Genomic DNA, 17,614 nt, shown 5'->3' on the forward strand with positions numbered 1-17,614 from the left:
TGGAATAATTAAAAAAAAAATATACAGAATCATTATGACTGACAGTTGATTGAACAATGAATATTACATGACACAGCCCAAATAAACTAAGCCATATAGTGTCTTATTTATCTGTAGAACAGTTTTCATTTGTGGTATCTTAATTTGAAGTGTCACCCTGGTGAATTTCCAACATTGACTGATTTATTCTCATTAGGCTACACGACTTGAAGCAAAGTTGTCTTAACAAAAATCAAATGACTGAACAAGTAATCTTAAATGCTGTAAACTTTATTGTAATTCTTTTCTAAACAAAATGTCAAGTGAAAATAATGGGCACGTGTAATTGCATTTGTAGAATCTGTAAAAACACAGTACAGTACCTACAGTATGTGTTATGTCTGCATATGTATTGGAAATGTTATGTTTGTTTACAACTTCTGTTACACTAAGTTTCACATTCTCTAGAAGGTTCTGGTATGTGTCCACCTCAGCCACAGTGAACACTGGATGTTATGAGGTTGTAATTGTATATAAAAAAAAAAAAAAATCTCTATTTATAAATAACTTATTAATTAGAACTGTGTACATCTTTTTTTTCCTCCACCCAACAATACAGTGGTATCCTGACTTGAGTTTGTGTAACTATTTTTATATCAAATCAATGATTAAAAAATATGAATTGAAATGCTATTAATCAGTTCCAGCCCCCAATATTGTTTGTTCTGAGAATGGCTGGAAGTGCATCAGCAACTCTCCTTGCCAGCATGCTTTTATTTTTGCACTTTACACCGTGTCGCCACCTAAGTTGAGATAGAATGTCATTGACAAAAATCTTCATATGGGGCGGGGGGCTGTTCTTCAAAATTGGACTGATCTCCAACTCAAAGTTACGAGACAATTTTAATGGCACTCAAGTGGCTGTGTAAGCATTATGGGATGGCCGCTAATTATGTGGTTAGTGGGGTTTTGTCATCCACTCACACTTACTTGCAGCAAATTAGTAAATTCAAGTTCATTTTTTAGCTCAATTTAATCCAAACATGGCACAAATATGATTTACTTCAGTATGACTTCATTTACCTGCAAGTTTAAAAAAAAAAAAAAAACACATCAAATCTTTGACTTAACTTTACTGCACTCCCCCTCACTCCTGCAGTTCTTAATGGGCCTTTTTGTATTTGTTTTTTGACCTCTTTGCCGTCATCTTACTGGGTTGAGGTCTAACGTGCAGCATTTGGGCAGTCAAAAGACAAGGGACACAGCTGGCGACCGCTTTACCGCCAGGCCCGGTTGAGCAGCTTGACTTCAGCTAGACGCTTGCTGATCATGGTGGCAAAGAAGAGCGCGAAGAGAACACTGCTGATAAGCATGTAGTCGTAGTCATCCTTCAGCACGTCAAATTGTTTGGAAGGATAGACGCGGGTCTGGTAGATGTCTAGACCGTAAGCCACCACCTGTTGGAGGGGGGGGGGGTCAATTGCTGAGGTGCAAAAGTACACACACTGTACAAAATACAGATGTGTTAAAAAAAGGAAAAAGTACAACTGTTTCACAGTACTTCTGTCTACCTTTACTTAAATATAAAAATAAAAATTGACTTCTATTGTGAATTATATACAAATAACAGTTTTAAAACTTTGGCCTAAGAACTTAGTGCTTGAAATTTTCCATTAGTACCTTTGAATTATCTTGTCCTTTTGTGACCTATAAAATTTCCATTATGCAAGAAAATCTTTTTAACCCATCAGCGAAAGATCATGTGATCGGCCCTGATCCCTAAATATGTCTGCATGTGTTGCTTCACTTTTTGTGTGCAAATATACATTGCTTAAATGATAACACGAATGTCATATGTCACAAATTTTGGTTTCTCAGTGCTTTGGTCAGAGTAGCAAGTCCTTTCAACTCAATGGGTTCAAATCAAAGTGAGGTCACGAGTCATTGCTGTTCAAGTCCAAGTTGAGTGGCAAATCTTGCACTACTGTGCCAACACTGAATATCCAGTGAGGGCAGACTCACCAAACATGTGGACTCCAATCCAGAAGGGGCAGTGTAAATTCCTCGCACTCTAGAAACTGTTTGATTGTAGTTGACGAACCACTCTGTGCGGATGATTAACTCTGGAGCATAAGGGATGAGGTTCTCTTCCCTGGAAATCAAAACAAAGCATGACAACTACAAATTAATGTTTGTAGATTGCAATCTTTGGTACGTTGGCATTACACAGATGGCTAAAAGCACTGTGTAGATGCTCTTTCTAGTGGGAACACTGATGCCTATGCCAGCTGCCCTTTGGGCGAGAGGTGAGATACACCCTGTATTGGTCACAAACCAAGGCGCATACAAAAGACCATTCATACTTGCATTAACACTAATCTGACAATTAAAGAGTCTTTAATACACCCAGCATGCATGTTTTTGGAATGTAGAAGAAATCTGGAGTAGCTGGCAAAAATCCATTGATACAGGGGGAGAATAAAAGAAAAGCACAATCAAACCCAGGACCTTGGAACTGATACCATTGTGCTGACACTAACTGATTTTGCTAATGTTGTGTCACATGATCAAAACAGACCTACCCACTACCATTCAACTAATTATTACTACAGACAACCAAAGGAGACTGAAGGCCTTACCGGCTCTGTTCAGATATTATCTCAGGCCTTCGAGGGTCGAGGAACATTTTGGGCATTGATAAAATTCCTCCTGACGGCAAGCCAACTATGGAAAAAAATAGTCCTGAAATTGTTGCGGTTGACAAAATTTTTTTTCCAACATTACAACCAAGTTCAAACTCACTGAGGAGATGACGGCTGGTGATGCCCTTTTCAGTCAACGTGGCCTCCATGGTGGAGATGGATGAAGGGAAAATGTAAGACTGCTGCAGTACCTGGGGGGCGTGCGGCCGATCCAGAGAGCTGAACACTGTGCTGTTGTATAGCTCCGTTCCCTCGTACAGTTCGATCACTGAAAACTCATTCCTGCGAGACTTGGTGCTCCAGTATTCATACTGCAAATGCAAAATGGGATACATAGACCTTTCTCCAAAAATTTGAATATCGTGGAAAAGTTCATTTATTTCCATAATTTCATTCAAAATGTGAAGCATTCATAGATTATAGACTTAAGGCCCACATTTTTAACAATTTCAAGTATTTGATTATTTTTACATAATTCGGGCTTCCAGCTCATAAAACCCACAAAATCAAGAATACAGAAAATTAGAATACTGTGAAGACATTGCCATTTACATCTCAGTTTTTGTAGGGGAAAACAAGAAATTATTGTCACAAATCAGTCCTCCAATCCATCAATCTTACTTTCAAAATAATGTGTTAATCTTCAATACTTGGTTAGGAATCCCTTTACTGCCTCAATATGCTGTGGTATTGCCTGGGAGTCATGGAAGACCAAATTTCCTTGATGCCAGTTGTTCTTTGTTTTTGGGTCTGGTGCCCCTCATTTTTCTGTTGATAATGCCCCATAGATTCTCAATGGGGTTTAGATCTAGTGAGTTGCCTAGCCAGTCAAGCACTGTGATGACATGGGCATCAAACCAGGTTATGGTACTTCTGACGCTATGGGCAGGAGCCAAGTCGTACTGGAAGATGAAATTTGCATCTCTCCACAGATCTACAGCAGAAGGAATCATGAAATCCTCTAAAACATTCTTGTAGACTGTTCCGGTGACCTTGGATTTAAGACAGCAGAGTTTACTCACATCTGCTCTGGACATTCGACTTCAAGTGATTGAGGATATTTACTACTAGACCTCAAGCAGTTTGGGTTCTTTTCTTCGCCAGTCTTCCTCTAAACTCCTGGACCTTGATTCTCAAATGAAAGGCACACTTTACTTTAATCAGAAAAGAGGACCTCTGACCACTGGCCGCAGTCCAGTCCTTCTTCTCCTTGGCCGATGTTGAGACTCTTTCTAGTTGGTTCAGGAATGGCTTGACCCAACGAATCGGACAGCTGTAGCGTTTGAATGTTGTTTTTGAAGCTGTGACTCCCGCGTCATTCCAATCATTCTGGATCTCTGATAGATTCTTTTTAATCTTTTCTGTGTGATAATCCGCTGAAGCCCACGGAACCTGACAGCTATAGCGCATCTCCCACAAGCGTTTGAATGTGTTTTTTGAAGCTGTGACTCCCGCCTCATTCATTCTGGATCTCTGCTAGAATCTTTAATATTTTCTGTGTGATAATTCATTGAAATCCATGACCATATCTTTTCCTAGGGTATCTTCAGCCACACTTTTTTCTTCCATTGATATAAGACCAAATTACGTAGAAATGAACAAACAAATACTTTAAATTGTTCAATTTGTGGGCCCTGAATCTATAATCTATGAAGGTTCAATTTTTTGTTATGAAATTATGGAAATAAACCAACTTTTCCACGATATTCTAGTTTTTTAGAAGGCCTGTAAAATTGGATCTTAATAGCTTGAAAGAGATCATGTTTCAGATCCAGAATACAGCAAAGCTTACCACAACCCAGTTTTCAGAGTGTACAACATGAACCGGCCCTCGAGCCTTCCTCTGAACCACCTCGTGGATAATCCGACCGGTCACGCCATCAATCAGCAAGATGCCGATAAAACTTCGCTCTTGGTGTAAGTCTGTGCTCTCTGTCACCACCGCCAATAGGTTGGGGTTCAGGTACTATATGACACAAGAATCACAAGGACTTGCTGTCAATGTTGTATTGCCATCGGTATGACTCTGTCCCTATCTGCCATGAATAGCGCGGGATTACTGTACAATATAAATATCCAGAATATTAAGAATAAAATACAAACTTGGAAGTGTTTCATAGAAATACTTCTGACCAAACATTGCATGCTTACTTACTTACCTTGTAGAGGACACTGCGATCTCCCATGACACGGCCCTGGGAGTGGACATGCTCGTTTGGCCTTTTCCCTTTGACCGAGACAATTTTCTGTCCCTCTGTGGGGATGACGACCTCCCAGATGAGCTCTGTTGACAAATCCTAAAGACGCAAAATAAGTGGGGTGTTTGGACTGCATTAAAACTCCCGAATGAAGGGACATTTGAACACAAAGTTGGACAATATACCGGTAGTTTCTACAGGCATACACTGTATACTTTATAATCTGCAGAGAATGATTAATATTACAGCATCTTACTGAGTATGGATTGTCTCCTTGGTCTTGGCCTGAATGGAGCTTGGAGAAGCTGTTTTCAGCTTTTATGCTTTTAAGTTTTGAACAAACTCCCAGAAAGCCTCAGATCAGATGAAACAGTGTATTTAAATCCAGGTTGAAGGCACACCTGTTCTAAACTGCATTTTAAAAAAAATCTAAATCTCCACATTTATTTTCTTAACATTAATCATATTTTAACAAGTGATTTTATCTATTTCTTTCTTTTTTGTTTTAATCTTGAGTCATGCTTGTATTTATGTTTTCATGTCTATGTAAAGCGTTTTTAATCACCTTGTTGAACCATGGTATTCAAATAAACTTGCCTTGGTCTCGATGCACAATATAGGCATGTCTTTATTATACCGCTACTGACTGTGTAGACACCATAGACCTACATCGTAATACAGGAGTCACTTGCCGTTCGCAGCCTGTATCCAGACAGTCTCCCCTGACTCGAGTCCACCAGATAGAAAAATATAGAAGAAGCCATTTCCTGGAGCTGCTGCAAGACATTCTTTGTCGAGGGGAAGGCAGACACCTGCGGTTTACAATAAATAAATAAATAAACAACTCAGTCGTGATTCCACTACCACAACAATTATTTGTACCCGTGAGCAGTCTGACCTTATACTGATCGTCGACCAGTAGTAGGACTTTTGAGTAATCCTGGTCCATGAGCGGAAGCATGAGCGACTGAAGTATTGGCTGAGGCAGTGCAGGTGGGGCAATGTGGCTCTTTTTCCCGAAGATGGGGTTAAATACATGGAGTGTGGTCAAGCCTGTCTCCTAGTAGGAAAACAAACTCCTCAGAAATTCCATTTTTGAAAAAGGAACATTTTATACAGCTTTAAACCTTTCCTCACAGATCTTGTGGTGTCATACCTTGTCTTTGATGAGCAATGTGCACTGTGGGGGGTGAGGGAAGTGGGCAGTGGTCCGTTGCACCATGAGTTTGAAGGCTGCATTGGATGGGACGCTCTCCAAGTAGTTTCGCCATAAAATAGTTCCCGTCTTGCTGTCAATGCCAAAAAGCTAAAGAGATAAAAAGGGGATGCTCATTGTAACTCACGTAAGTCAAACATAGGTGCAATTGTCTGTGGAACAGTAGTCCCCAAACATTTTGCGTCATGAACCGGTTTCACACAGCCTGCCCCCCACCAAGCGAGACAGCTGAAACTGAGTTACTGTAACTGTTGCAGCGCGTACAGGGTTTGGCACATAGTTTTCATGGGTGGCCAACCGTCAGCCAGTAATTTTGCTGCAATTCGAAATTTGAATCACAGGCATGGCTTGACATAAACACCTCCCAACCCACTAAAGTACCAGCACCACGCCCAATAGCCACTTTGGCAGGTTGTATTTCAATCGAGTTAAAGTTCTGTCAACACGATGGATGCGACGATTGTTTGGTCGCGTCATTCGCTGTATGGCGGCCCTTAACGACTATTTTGACAACAAAGAAACAAAACTAAAAATTTAAACTACAAGTCAGGATTATCCTGAATGCAGTTGTTATAATTAATACTGTGGTTCCAAAACTTTTCCGCAGTGCCCCCCTTTTGGAGATTAAACTATCTTCAGCCTTGCTTGCCTAGAGATACGGGCACATGCAACTGATTTTCAAAATAAACGTTCTTTCAAACTGATGATCAATAAAATATATTTCTTTGTCTCCCAGTGCATCCCAGTACCAAATGTCCCACAGACCAGTGCAGTGATTAGGTACCACTTCTAGAACACAATCATAAAACAAGAACTAAATCTTAAATGGCATAAGGCAAGTCTTAAAGTGAGTACCTTGCCAGATGCAGTGACCATGACCATCATTTTCTGTAAGTTGAATTCATCTCTGGACAACGTCTCAATGCTCACGTCGTTTTTAACTTGGCTGTGAGGTTTCCGCGCATCGTAGAAGAGCTTCCAGAGGTGAGCAATCCAGGCTTGCATCAAGATGAGCTGGGACGACAGGCGCTTCAGCACCATGGACATCAGGCCATCTTGACAGGAGGACAAGTGAAGAACACAGACAGTGATTAATGCAAGCCCTGCTTGGTCCTCATGACACAATTCTTTTTTTTTCCACTGTAAAGAAGAAATAACAACATGCAATCAGATCTCTGCAGATCAGATTCAGGCCTGTTCCAAGTGATGATATCGTATACAGTGTTCCCGTTATATGCAGCGGTTACATTACTTACACCCCCGCGAATAACAAAAATCCGCGAGTAATGTCTACAGTATTACTATACCTATGTATGATATGTGCCAAATTTTTGCAACCATAAGATGCACTTTAAAGACTTACATTTTCTCCAAATCGGACAGCCTACCTTATGTGCAGAGTTGTTGTTTGACTTGTTCATTGACGTACACTTGAACACACTGGTTACACAGTTTGCATACATGCCAGCACGTGTTTTAGCATGTATGAAAGCTACCATATCATAGTGCTCACAAAGCTGCGAGGAACAATTACATTTCACATCTGTAAGCAGAAGACACTTACGTTGCCTCACACATTGCCTGTGTAGGTAGCTCATTACTGACGATCTTGTAGACACTCACGGTGTCACATCAAAACTGTCCCAGCTTTTATGGAACATGTTGCAGCCATAAATTCCAAGTAAATGATTATTTGCTAAAAACAAAGTTTGAACAAAAAATATCTTGTCTGTGTAGTCTATTCAATTAAATATAGGTTCAACATGATTTCAAAATCATTGCATTCTGCCTTTATTTGTTTTACATAATGTCCCAACTTCATTGAAATTGAGTTTTATAAAGCATCAAATAGTGTTTTGTGTCAATACTTAACTATAGTCATCATGCATTATATGCTTATGGACAAAAAAAGCAAAACTTTGAAGTCTTGAGTCTTATTTCGCTGGCTACATTCTAATTAATGTTTTCAGCGCCCCCCCCCCCTTTAAAATAAATATATAAAGAGAGAGAGAGAGATCCTGAAAAATAATATTTTTTTTTCCTTTGAAGTTGATCTATATGTCCTTCACACTTCAATGTTTCTCAGGATTAGATCAGGGTTTTGGTGGGCGCAATTTTTTTTTCGTCTCGTAATAGAAAACAATTGAGAAAGGCAGTGCCTTAGAATAAAAATCACCATTACCAAAACTTGTCACTCGCAATGAATGCACATGGAAATATATCAGACAGACATCAAATCTGGCCACTTGGACATGCAGTGCCTACCCAGCCTATGTGTACCTTATCAGATGGGCAGGCTATCTAGAAGAACAATGTGAGGAGAAACAAGACTACAAAATGTACAACACAAAGGACAGAGGAAGCTATTCTCGAGTTTGTACTCATCACAAGGGCAGAGATTTTTTTTTACCTTGAATAGCTGAATCCAAGTGCAGCAATAAAATGGATAGAAAAAGAAAGAGTGAAGGTAAAAGGAAGAAAATGATTCACTAACTCCCCGTCACTCAGTGAGTCATGGAACGCTGCAAGGTTCAGTGCTTCAAAACGAAAGAGTGGTGAAATTTACCAGCCTTCTTGCCAAACTCCCCCTCTAGCTCAGCCTGTGTTCCCGTGAGGGGCAGATCCACCATTTCCATGGTCACCACGTCTGAAAGGGACTCCTCTCTGGTCCACAGAGCACGCCCTGTAAACAGACACAATCATGTAAAGCAACACACCAGCAAGCATGTGCTAGTATATATACCTGATTTTATCAAACAATTTGAGTTTTGTCAGCACAATTTTTTTGCAGTCCGTAATTCACAGCTGACCGCCAATAGCCACAACCAACAGCTAACCAGAACCTGAGCTCGCAAGAACAACTTATCAGACCAGGGACCGCTTTTTTAAGTTTCTTAAGTGCAACAATTTTCTCTTTAAAACATTATAAGTGTCCCAGAATGTAACAGCCTCCTCTTTAGTCCATCAGTATTTATATTTGTGTATTTATATGAATTTGTTTGTTCACATCAGAAGCTGCATTGATTTTCGCGTTGTCATTCTGTGGTGTCACTTCAGGTCATGCATGAACAGCCAAGCATATATAGAGTCTGACAGATGTTTTTCTCTCTAGCGTTTAAAATGGTACGCAATATAAATGTGAACAAGCATGGCTTTTACAGTAATTGATTGACTGACTTTAACTAAGGGTCATTATGTAATGTACTTATTCAGTTACACATGCAAGGTAAATAAAAATTGCGTTTTTGCTCCAATTGAGGCTTTCTTCGGCCAGGGCTGGCAGCTACTTGCAAGTTGTCGTCACACCGTAATATTGAGGTGCGTCTCACATGTCTTAAATGCAGAGGGAGGATTCAGCGTCGAGAAGCTTCCACAAGATAGTTTAAATTGAAGGATGTCTGTTGCACTGTATAATAAGTTTCTTTCGGCTTGTCCCTTTCGGGGTCGCCACAGCGTGTCATTTCAGATGAACGCACATATATGTTTGGCACAATTTTTACGCCGGATGCCCTTCCTGACGCAACCCTTCTCAGGGAGTGGAGGCCCCAATGGGATACGAACCCACAACCCCTGGTTTACCAAACCAGTGCTACTGTATCCTCTATGGAATTCTCATACCTCCTCGATGGTGATGTTTGAAAATGGGTGTGTACTAGATGGATTGTAAACGGAGAACACCTTCAAATTAAAATGTTTCTCTTCTGTTTTTGCCATTCCTTGATTATTTTCTTTTATTACTTTGCGGAGCGTTTGTTCTATTTGGGGCAGTATTTGATATCAAAATGACCTCATTACACTAGTTCATTGTTGCTATGTGCACCTAAATAGCCTATTTCTTGTTGTACACTAGGCTGTCATTTTGTCAAATGCAATTGGCCAGAAAAAAAATAAAAACATTTAGTTGATTCTACATTACTTTTGCATTCAACATAATACATAAGCAACACACTGACACACAAGAAAGTTTGACATCAGGAGGAATCGTGCAAAACCGAGAAGGGTAAAAAAAAAATGTAGTTTTGAATAAAGGAGTTATCATTTACTTTTTCTATGATCAGAGGGGGAAATGTGCCCTTAATTTATTTTAAGGCCATATCGCTCAGCACACCCTCCCGTCGATCGAAGTGGTGGAACACAGTCACTGGCCACTTCACGAGGCACATCTGCACAGTTCCACGAGACTGAGTACAGGAGCTGTATCGAAACACTTGCCATTAAAATCATAATAAAGCTCATTTTAGACGCTACATTTCACTTGTGATGTTTGCAACATGCTGACCCTCCAGAATAGCAAAATTAGATGAAGTTCTAGACAACTTCACTGGTTCAAAAATCATGAGCTATTATACTACTATTATTTATTTACTTCAACTAGTGTATCTTTGTTCATCTATCTATGCCAGTGGCTATTAGTAATAGGGGGAATAATTAAATGCAGTCCATCCAGCTGACCTGTATCCCTAATAAGGACATTAGATGTTCTTTTTCTACAAGCGTAACAGTAAAATGGCAGCACAGGACTGTCTCTTTTTTAAAAGTCACATCTGTACCTGGCTGTTGGATGAAGCTGAGTGTGTGGTCTTCAGTCTGAACCATGACCCTGTAGCCTACAGAGTCGTCTTTTTTCAGGAACGCCTGAACGTAGAGCTGAAAGACCACAAAAACAATGACAACATGGCACAGATGCATGAAAAACCAATGCTAACGCCCAAATGAGTCAATTAAGAGCGATGAGTAATTCACTGCGGGCTAGCTGGGAAGTGACGAAACTGGGAAAACTGGCAGTGGAAAATATTCCCTCACCTTTTCTGGTTTTCCACCATTAGGATCGATATTAATACTCAATGTTGTGTCGAGAAGTCTGCGTCCAGTTTCTGCACTAAACAGGTTTACATTGCAGGCCTAAGAGAAGGAAGAAAAATGATCATTTAAAATGATTTGCACTGTCAAAGCCCACACTCATCCTTCAAATGCAGAGAGAATATTCAATAACTGACTGTTTTATTCTTGGGTGACATAACAGCAGCGATGGTTTTATCTCCAGTGGTGGCGAATGAAGCCAGCATCGCCTACAATACAAGATAAATGTGTTGAGTGTCAAGTGAGATGCTTTTAAAATAAGGGTTTTATCAAAACAAGCTCAAACTCATACTAGGAACTAGGTGCATGGTTGTAGACAACCACAAAGTGTCCCACCGGCCCATTTAGTCAATTTCCTCTTGTTGCAGGATCCAATTTGATTAAAGGTGCTTTTTTTTTTTTTTTTTTTTAAAAAACAAGCTAATCCTCTGTAATGCATTTATTTCTAAGAGAAATGCAGGCAGGGTTTGAAATTATTTTTAAGGGTTTGGGGATCACAGTTTGTGGTGTATTTATGTGTTAAAGTACTGGTATTAACATGGGCTATTTTAAACTATTAGTGGGATACTAATTATCATAAATAATGAGCGTTTACTGTAATTTGTAAGGATCACTTTAAGGATTTTCAGACAGAGACCTTCAAAGCGGCACATACATCTAAATTTTGAGCAACAGTGCTGCAGGTTTGATACATACAGGCTTGAAATCCCTGAGTGTGACTATCTGTCCATTGTTGAGCTGGAGAAGCAGGTAATGGTCAGGACTGAGCTGAAGGAAGAACTCAGAGTGCGGGCACCGGGATGGATTGGGTTGGGTAGACACCAATACTGGATGGAAGTCGGGCGTTACATCAAGTCCCAGTGACTACAGAGGGGAGGAAACGGTTTGAAAAAAAAAATACATACTCTAGGAGAGTGGAAAGTATTTTATTCAAGTGAATACCTGCAGAGGGATCTGGGTCATCTGTGTCTGTGTGTGAATATCAAGCGTGTAGAGAGAGGCTGAGGTGGCATCCACACATGTCAGCATTCCCTGGCCGACCACAGCACAGCTGGCCTGGATGGTGGATAGCCAAGGCGCTTCAACTGAAACCTGAATAAGCAAAGAAAGTCAATTAATATGCTTGAACAATGCTGCGTATGAAGGACATAAAGTTTCCCATAAAGCCATTAGATACTACTCTTAATGAACTGAGAATACCTGCTTGATGATCTCTCCATCTTCCACACTGTAGGTGACGACAGTAATGTGGGAATGAGGGAGGACCCCCAATGCAAACACTTCCCCAGTTCCTCCAGAATAGACAAACTGGTAATCTACTGTCTCACTAAAAAGACAAAAAAGAATCCATATCATGGTATCCATAATACCAACTAAATACTGCCTACGTTTCTGTACCAATCTTTTTTGTACGTCACCAGGTTCATATTAATTTATTCTACTACCAAATTTAATGGACAAAAATTATTTACATCATCCGTTAAAATTAACCTCTTACACGTTTGAACTTTGTGATACGTTTGAATTACGAATTTGGTCATTCGACATAGTTAACTTGTATCTCAAGCCACCACGAATCACGAGTTTGGTCACTCAACATATTTAACTTGTATCTCAGTCAAGAAGGATCAGTTCAACATCAGTCCTTGACACTAATTACTACTGTCTAATTAGTCAAGGATTTGGTGCAATCTTGTTGCACCTTGGGCCATTAAACAAAGAACACAAAAAGTTCAAATACTGTGAACCACTATTAACCATGAGGTATACATTCCTGGCCCAGCCCCAAAACGTGTAAAAATGTCAAAAAACAAAACAAAAACATTTTACCTCTCCCAAAGGTTTTAAAAACTTGATATTTAAACCAACCAAGACTCACATTCACTTTCTATACATACTGTAAATATAGATGAACTAAAAAAAATATTACAAGCACAAAATACAGAAGATATGTATGATAGTATCTAAGTACATAAATATGCCTTTAGAAGAAAGGGATGGGGAGTGTCTCCCGCAGAGTGCCCTCACATTTATGTTTTACAATTTTCCTGGTTTTCACGAGATGGCTGAAAAGTGCATTGGTAACTGTGGCTCTCCTTTCATTACAATAAGTACATCTTAAAATGTAGGAAGGGAAATCTAGAGGTCATTCCATTTTGCAAGCTGCTTATCCTCACAAGGGCTGCGGAAGCGCTGTAGCCTATCCCAGCTAACTTCGGGTGAAAGGCGGACTACATCCTGAAGCAGTCATCAGGCAGTCGGAGGGCACACATTAACACAATCACTGACTGGGAATTGATCCCATGCTGCCTGCACCAAAGTCAATTTCTAACAAATTGCTGAGGATAGGTTCCAGGGAAAATATTTCCAAATAGGTGAATATTGAACTCCAAATATGGGGGTTCACTTTTTTGTATTCTACTCTAGATTTGGGGCCTTACCTGTCCGGAAGATTTTCAATCCACTTCAGATGACCATTTGTGAGGTAATGAAGAGACAAGGCAGTTTTCTTCATTACAGCCACATGCTTAATCATGTCTTGCTGTCCAACTAAACATGTTGCCTGGAAACTAAAATGTTGAAAATAAAAACAGACATTATACAACAGCATTGACTATGCAGCGCTAAATCGCAAAAGTCAGGGTCTCTATCACCTCCCAGAATCCAGCACAATCTCCCAGTTCAAACCACCAATATTTATATCCCAAGAACGCAGTATGCGGCCATTTCCCACCACCAGAACAGCATCTAGGAGACAAAATAAAAATTTCAGTAAGCACTATGCAGCTCATTGTGTCTTTTTTGGGTGACTAACTCACCTTGTCCATGATGCAGAAGAGCATTAATTTTCCCTTCCGCTCCAGTTTTATCCACATGTCGCCAAACTATGACAGACATGACATTAAGCCATCATGAAAAAGAGCTACTTGCCAAGTCAACTAGTAAAGGTGGTGAACAACGGACCAATAAAATACTCACAAAGTTCTCCAGTCCTGGTGTTCACTGCAGCAAAAACATTTTTCTCAGTTGCCAGAATCACCTTTTTGGATGACTGGAGGTGTGCGTCGAAATGGGCAAACAGTACATTGCCAACATATTGCTGTCTCCTGTTAATAAAAATGTATATGCTGCGTTTGAATATTAATTAATGTTGAAGATGCAATTTAAAAAAAAAAAAAGAATGGGGATTGAAAGGTATGCATTACGAGATGGTCAAACTCAAGGTCCGAGCTATCTATCGTAAAAATGTTGAGCATCAAATGCAGGGGGAAAATATGTAATTCGATAAATGATTATTAAGGTTCCCATCCAAAACATATTAGGTAAACGACAACAGGTGGAACTGGCTGTTTGTAAACAAACCCAGTGGAGCGCTGCTTCTGGCACGGGAATGTTGCTGCTACCAATACGCCTTCGATGGAACGTCAGTCAGTTTGCAGCGCCATTTAAACAGCCTCTACCAGAGTCTTATGATAGAGCCAAAGACATAACAAATGCAATAATTTGTTTTTGTAGCATATTTATTCCCACTACTTAGTGTTACCCCTTCACTGATTTGCACCGTTCATTTCGTAAAATGCTTGAAAAAAAAACTTGGATTTTAAGATTTATGCTACTAATATTTCAACAGCGTAAATATTTTTTCTTTATTTTAAATGTGATTGAATGTGTTCCTGAGTACACAAAACATGGACAATTGATTTTGCATTCTGTCCTTGCTCTACCCAGAGTGAAAACCGTGTCCTTATAACCAAGTTACGTACACTACCAACGAACGATATAAGTGGGGTGATGTTGAACTCTGCTTTACCCCTGAGATAGATACTGTATTCATCCACAAGGGAAATTTACAGTTCTGGCAGTATTCACAATAAAAAATAGTCCAACACAAAGTAGGGATGCCGAAATAACCATTTAGTAAAGAAATATATAAGATGAGTACTTGAATAGTAAAAATATTAAAGAGTAGCACAGTATCTGTGTAATAAAAATATTAATAGTAGTAGTAGTTTCTGTACTGTAAAAATATTTAAAATTGTAGTTTGAGTGTAGTAAAAATATTCTAAATAATTGTCTGTGGAGTAAAAATAATTTTTAAAATGATTTATGGTACCTGAAAAGCAAAAAATAATTGAAAACACTATCTGTAGATAAAAGACAAAAGCGACAGTATTGGCATAAAAATGTTGAAACGAGTGTCTGTCAGGTAAAAATATCTTAAAAGTACATATGTATAGGAAAAATATTAAGCTCTGGAAACATATTGAAAGGTTCATGAAAAGAATATTAAATATATTTAGGAAGCAGGTAAAGTATAAGTATGGAAGATTAATTCATAGATATATTTTAAATTCATCAACAGTAGAAATATGAAGACCAGTAGTCATACTAATACAAAAATATTATCGGTCATTAAACATATTTTAAAATCTACCTGCCAAGATTAAACATAGCTCGTCACTTTTGCATTGTAGTCACTTTAACATAAAATATGAACCCAAATATTAATGCACGTGGTCGAAGAAATTAGACAGCAAATAGAAACAAATATTTAGCATTTTCTTTGATACAAGGTCCAGCCCAACTATATACATCAGAACACAGCACACATTAGTGCTGATGCTAACACTGGAGCATGTTCATATTACATTTAAAAAAAAACAACACACACACGTCTTTCAAATGTTCGCAAAATTATTTGTTACCAGTCAAATTTTCCAACTTGATCCTCGAACACAGCATCGACGACAAACCCAAACATTGTCACTTTAAACCACAGCAAAAAGAGTTTAGCCATGGCTACAGTCAATTTCGCCCTGCACTCCTCGGGTCGGGACCGACAGCAGGAAGTTCGCTTCAAGAGACATGCTGCCCCCTAAAGGTTGGAGGTTTGCGTACACTATCTATCAAAACGATCCAGCGATACATCAACGCTCGAAAAGAGCTTCCAAATGTCAAAATAAGCCTGCTTGACTATAGTACCAAAATATTTTATATCTACTCTTATATTTCAAAATAAATTCCATGTTATGACTTTGTGATCACAGTGTTTTAACTAAACCATTTGGATCTAAATTTAAAAAATGTTGTAGTTATTCATTCATCCATCATTTTTCCGTACTGCTTATCCTCACCATGGTCACGGGCCTGCTGGAGCTGACTCTGGGAGAGAGTCGAGGTAACACCCTGAACTGGTCGCCACCCAATCACAGGGCACATAGAAACAAACAGTCACACTTTTTTTTCAATTTAGAGTCTTCACTTAACCTCCCATGCATGTTTTTGGGATCTGGGATGAAAACACAGTGCCCAGAGAAAACCCACCCAGGTACGGGGAGACCATACAATATCCACACAGGTGGGGCCGGATTTTTGAACTGTGATCCAGATGTACTAACTAGTTGTCACTTGTGCCTCCTCGTAATCCATTTTTATAACAATTACGTACTGCACAGGTGTCAAAGTAATGGCCCGAGGGTCAGTTCCGGTCCATCACATCGTTTCACGCGGCCTGCAACAGCAAATCATGTGCATCAACTGCAGATCTCTGGCTAAAATACCAAAAACTGCAGATTGAGATAATGGTATTGCAAGTTTTTTTTTCTTTTTAACCTATCCCCCTTCTAAAATAAATTAAAAAAAAAACATCACTGAAAATGTGGCCATTCTTTTTTTTTTTTTTTTTTTTTGCTGACCTTGGATTTCAAAACTAGTAATCCACTTGTTGTGAGTATGCAATAATATTTGGGCAGAATGCATTCATATGGGTTCATAGTATGGATGTTTTCGATACCACTTGTTTTCAGACTGAATATCGACACCAATACGACGGGTCCTTTTGCGATACAAAATTTCAGTTGACACAAAGACAGATATTTATGATTATTATTTTATTTTATTTTATTATTTAGATTAACAAAGATTTTTCTTTCTGACCCACATAATGATTTGCCGATGTGTCAAATAGTCGCAGTCTCGTGCCATCTACTATAGGGGAGGATTTTATGTCTTTTTTTTTCTTTTCTTTTTTTTTTTTGCCTAAAGTATCTGTTGCTGGTGCCTTGAAATGAGGCCAATATCGGCCCAATGACAACGCCTGGTATCGGGACTCGCCCATCCCCAGTTCAGCCATAAACCATAACTACAATCTGGCCCACTCACAAAAATAAGTTTGACACCCATGCTGTACTGTATTACAAAATAACTAAACACATTCATTCCCAATTTACGCAGTGATTCTGATTCTGAAGAGCGAAATGGGACATGCAGCTATTTTACATTGTTTCCCCTGTCCACAGTCATAGTTATCATACAAGGAGATAAGTACAGTGTACAACACTCTGTAATGGGTTGTTTTCCACCCATCCATCCATTTTCTTCACCGCTTATCCTTACGAGGGTCGCAGGGAGTGGTGGAGCCTATCCCAGCTGTCAACAGGCAGGAGGCGGCGTACACCCCGAACTGGTTGACAGCCAATCGCAGGGCACATTGGGACAAACAGCCACACTCACAATCACACTAAGGGGCAATTTAGAGTGTCCAATTAATGTTGCATGTTTTTGGGATGTGGTACACTGTGAGGGAAGGACAGGACAAGGACAGGAGAAGAAGCATGCAGGACAAGGGTGAGAGGGGGGAGCTCCAACTTCAAGCAGTT

General features: G+C 39.5%; 1 protein-coding gene across 1 annotated transcript; it reads right to left on the reverse strand.

Moving 5' to 3' along the window:
• Positions 1-1,256: 1,256 nt before the first annotated feature.
• emc1 (ER membrane protein complex subunit 1) lies at positions 1,257-15,818 on the reverse strand. Its single transcript, XM_061835528.1, has 22 exons — positions 15,662-15,818; positions 13,935-14,062; positions 13,775-13,840; positions 13,610-13,703; positions 13,397-13,525; positions 12,156-12,282; positions 11,898-12,047; positions 11,652-11,819; positions 11,093-11,164; positions 10,899-10,997; positions 10,646-10,742; positions 8,662-8,778; positions 6,951-7,150; positions 6,036-6,185; positions 5,778-5,939; positions 5,572-5,691; positions 4,841-4,978; positions 4,474-4,647; positions 2,782-2,992; positions 2,619-2,703; positions 2,002-2,131; positions 1,257-1,436 (listed from the first exon to the last, which is right to left on the reverse strand). The coding sequence occupies exons 1-22, from the start codon at positions 15,751-15,753 to the stop codon at positions 1,257-1,259; spliced, it is 2,889 nt and encodes a 962-aa protein (XP_061691512.1). The 5' UTR covers positions 15,754-15,818.
• Between the last annotated feature and the right edge of the window lie 1,796 nt (positions 15,819-17,614).

Source organism: Syngnathoides biaculeatus, chromosome 2 (assembly GCF_019802595.1).
Source record: "Syngnathoides biaculeatus isolate LvHL_M chromosome 2, ASM1980259v1, whole genome shotgun sequence".
In the NCBI taxonomy this organism is placed as follows: Eukaryota; Metazoa; Chordata; class Actinopteri; order Syngnathiformes; family Syngnathidae; genus Syngnathoides; species Syngnathoides biaculeatus.

What these genes read in the sequence shown, in the direction of transcription:
- emc1 (XM_061835528.1), bottom strand. Translation starts at nt 15,753, where the DNA reads ATGGCTAAACTCTTTTTGCTGTGGTTTAAAGTGACAATGTTTGGGTTT. An exon ending in GGAGTTTGGCAAGAAGGCTG is followed by an intron (nt 7,151 to 8,661) that starts GTAAATTTCACC and finishes CCTCCTGTCAAG; the next exon opens with ATGGCCTGATGTCCATGGTG. An exon ending in GATTGGAGTCCACATGTTTG is followed by an intron (nt 1,437 to 2,001) that starts GTGAGTCTGCCC and finishes CCCCTCCAACAG; the next exon opens with GTGGTGGCTTACGGTCTAGA.